Source organism: Chanodichthys erythropterus, chromosome 13 (genome assembly GCF_024489055.1).
Source record: "Chanodichthys erythropterus isolate Z2021 chromosome 13, ASM2448905v1, whole genome shotgun sequence".
In the NCBI taxonomy this organism is placed as follows: domain Eukaryota; kingdom Metazoa; phylum Chordata; class Actinopteri; order Cypriniformes; family Xenocyprididae; genus Chanodichthys; species Chanodichthys erythropterus.
Window position 1 is genome coordinate 6964459 of NC_090233.1, and position 2061 is coordinate 6966519.

Sequence of the window (2061 nt, forward strand, 5' to 3'; positions counted from 1 at the left end):
ATCAATATTGATTTCACAAGAAGACACATACCCTGCAATAGTAATAAATAAAATATTTTGGTCTGTTTGTTCCTCAAAGCTCTCGCATGACTTCAGAAAATGTGGAATATAGTGCGTTAGCTATATGAACCACTTTTATTGAACTTTTGTAGCTTGAAGATTTCTCATTTTGTGTTCCACATGAGAAATAAAGTCTTATGGGTTCGGAAAAACATGAGCATTATGAATATTAGTTAGGATTAGTCATTGTCCCTCAGTAGCCTTAATAATAATAAAATTATTTACCATGTCAGTTAGAACATGCATTCCAGATTGAAGGCCTCCCTAAGGTGTATCGAAGGGAAGGGCTGTTATTTTATACACACCTGGTCAAACCTGTTCTCTGTGCTCACTGATTGGCTCAATCATACCGTTCAGTCCTGCTTGTCTGGTTTCAGCCATACTGTTATTCTGTTATTTCCCATCCCACTGTTTTATCCAGAGCACTGTGAGTCGTGCACACACCTGTACTCTATAGGACAATATGTTGGCTGTGCTCTTCATCCTGGGGGCGTTGTGTCCCCTAAACTTTGCAGGTAAAAAATAATAACCTTTTTTTATGTCTTCACATTACCACTACAAACTACTGTTGCTTAATATTCGTTGCCAGTAATTGTTCATTATACAGTTTTAATTATTATTTTGCTTTTTAGTAATCCCGATTAGTTTGCTGAGTCCTGAGGCAGATGGGGTGTTGGCGAGCAAATTCACAAACTCTTTTCTACTGAAACTGCCGGACTGCTCTACTTATGGAAATAAGGCCGTCGAGCTGCTGTACTCAGAACTGGGCACCAATATAAACAGTATGCATTGTTTTCATCCTGAATATAGTTCACATGACATTGTCTAAAGAGTAAGCATTATGACTTATGTATCTTGCAGAAACAGAGAATTTCACAGTTCCATCTTGTCCAGTCAGTCAGCCGTGGTTCCTTCTGAAAGACCTGAAAAATGGAACAACTTACAAGTATGTGTGTGTGTGTGTGTGTGTGTGTGTGTATGTGTTTCAGGTACACCCTACATTATGGGGACAAAATTATCCTCACAAAGATGGCAAACTCTGAAATTAATACAGTTACAGTACAGTACAGTTTGTATAAAAACCATTACGTCTATGCATAAATGTGTGTGTGCGTGTGTGTTTGTGTGACCATCAATTAGCAAATTGAATCTCATTATTAATGTCTTTGTCTTTCAGCATGAAGTACAAGACTGAAAATGATACAAGCACAGTCTTGACTGATACGACTACCAACGGTAATAGATTTACATTTAAAAAATGTTACCGTAATTTTTAATGAGCTACTTGTGATATGATACACATGCCAATTTGATCTTTTATCATGCCAAAAAAATAAAAAATTAAAATTAAAGAATGAAACCCCAGCTTGAAAAATATGTAACATTAAGGGTTAGGTTGTTGTGAGATGACTATCTAATCAGGTCTGTTTGTTTGTTTTTTTCCCCAGTCATCGACTATCAGCTAATAAACAGTGGTCTTCCAGCGCGCAGTGGAGCCATGGTGGTCATCACCGTCATCCTGTCTTTGACTATGGCAATTCTACTGGTTGGCCTCTTTATTACCATGTTCTTTTCAGGCTGAGCTCAACCGATTTGTTCTTTAATAATAATGCACTTCAACACTACATGAAATCTATTTAATTTCAAAAAGAATTCAATTGCATTTCAGATTTAGAAGAGATCTTTATTTCTTTCTCTCTCTCTATATTAGGTAATAGTTTACCTGTGTGGGATGTAACAGGGAATTACACAAATGTAAATATATATATTCATTAATCATTTCAAAATGAATGGTGTAGTGCATTTCAAATAAATCTTGTTCCTTAAATACATGGTTTTATGTTTGTTGCTGGTTTTTTTTTTGTTTTTGTTTTGTTTTGGTTTTTTTTTGGGGGGGGGGGGGTGTATTTGTTTGTTTTTAGACATAAATGAGTTAAATTAAAATAACTGACAAGCAGAAAATATTATCAAGGCTCTCAAGTGAGACACGCATTTCAAAAC

General features: G+C 35.8%; 1 protein-coding gene across 1 annotated transcript; it reads left to right on the plus strand.

Moving 5' to 3' along the window:
• Positions 1-493: 493 nt before the first annotated feature.
• upk2 (uroplakin 2) lies at positions 494-1642 on the plus strand. The gene is made up of 5 exons (XM_067405758.1): positions 494-575; positions 693-842; positions 922-1006; positions 1238-1296; positions 1509-1642. Exons 1-5 carry the CDS (start codon positions 524-526, stop codon positions 1640-1642), a joined length of 480 nt encoding a protein of 159 aa, XP_067261859.1. The 5' UTR covers positions 494-523.
• The last annotated feature ends 419 nt before the right edge of the window (positions 1643-2061 follow it).

Coding starts and splice junctions, on each gene's coding strand:
- upk2 (XM_067405758.1), top strand. CDS start 524: ATGTTGGCTGTGCTCTTCATCCTGGGGGCGTTGTGTCCCCTAAACTTT. Junction 843..921: donor ACTGGGCACCAATATAAACA/GTATGCATTGTT, acceptor TGTATCTTGCAG/AAACAGAGAATTTCACAGTT. Junction 1,297..1,508: donor GACTGATACGACTACCAACG/GTAATAGATTTA, acceptor TTTTTTCCCCAG/TCATCGACTATCAGCTAATA.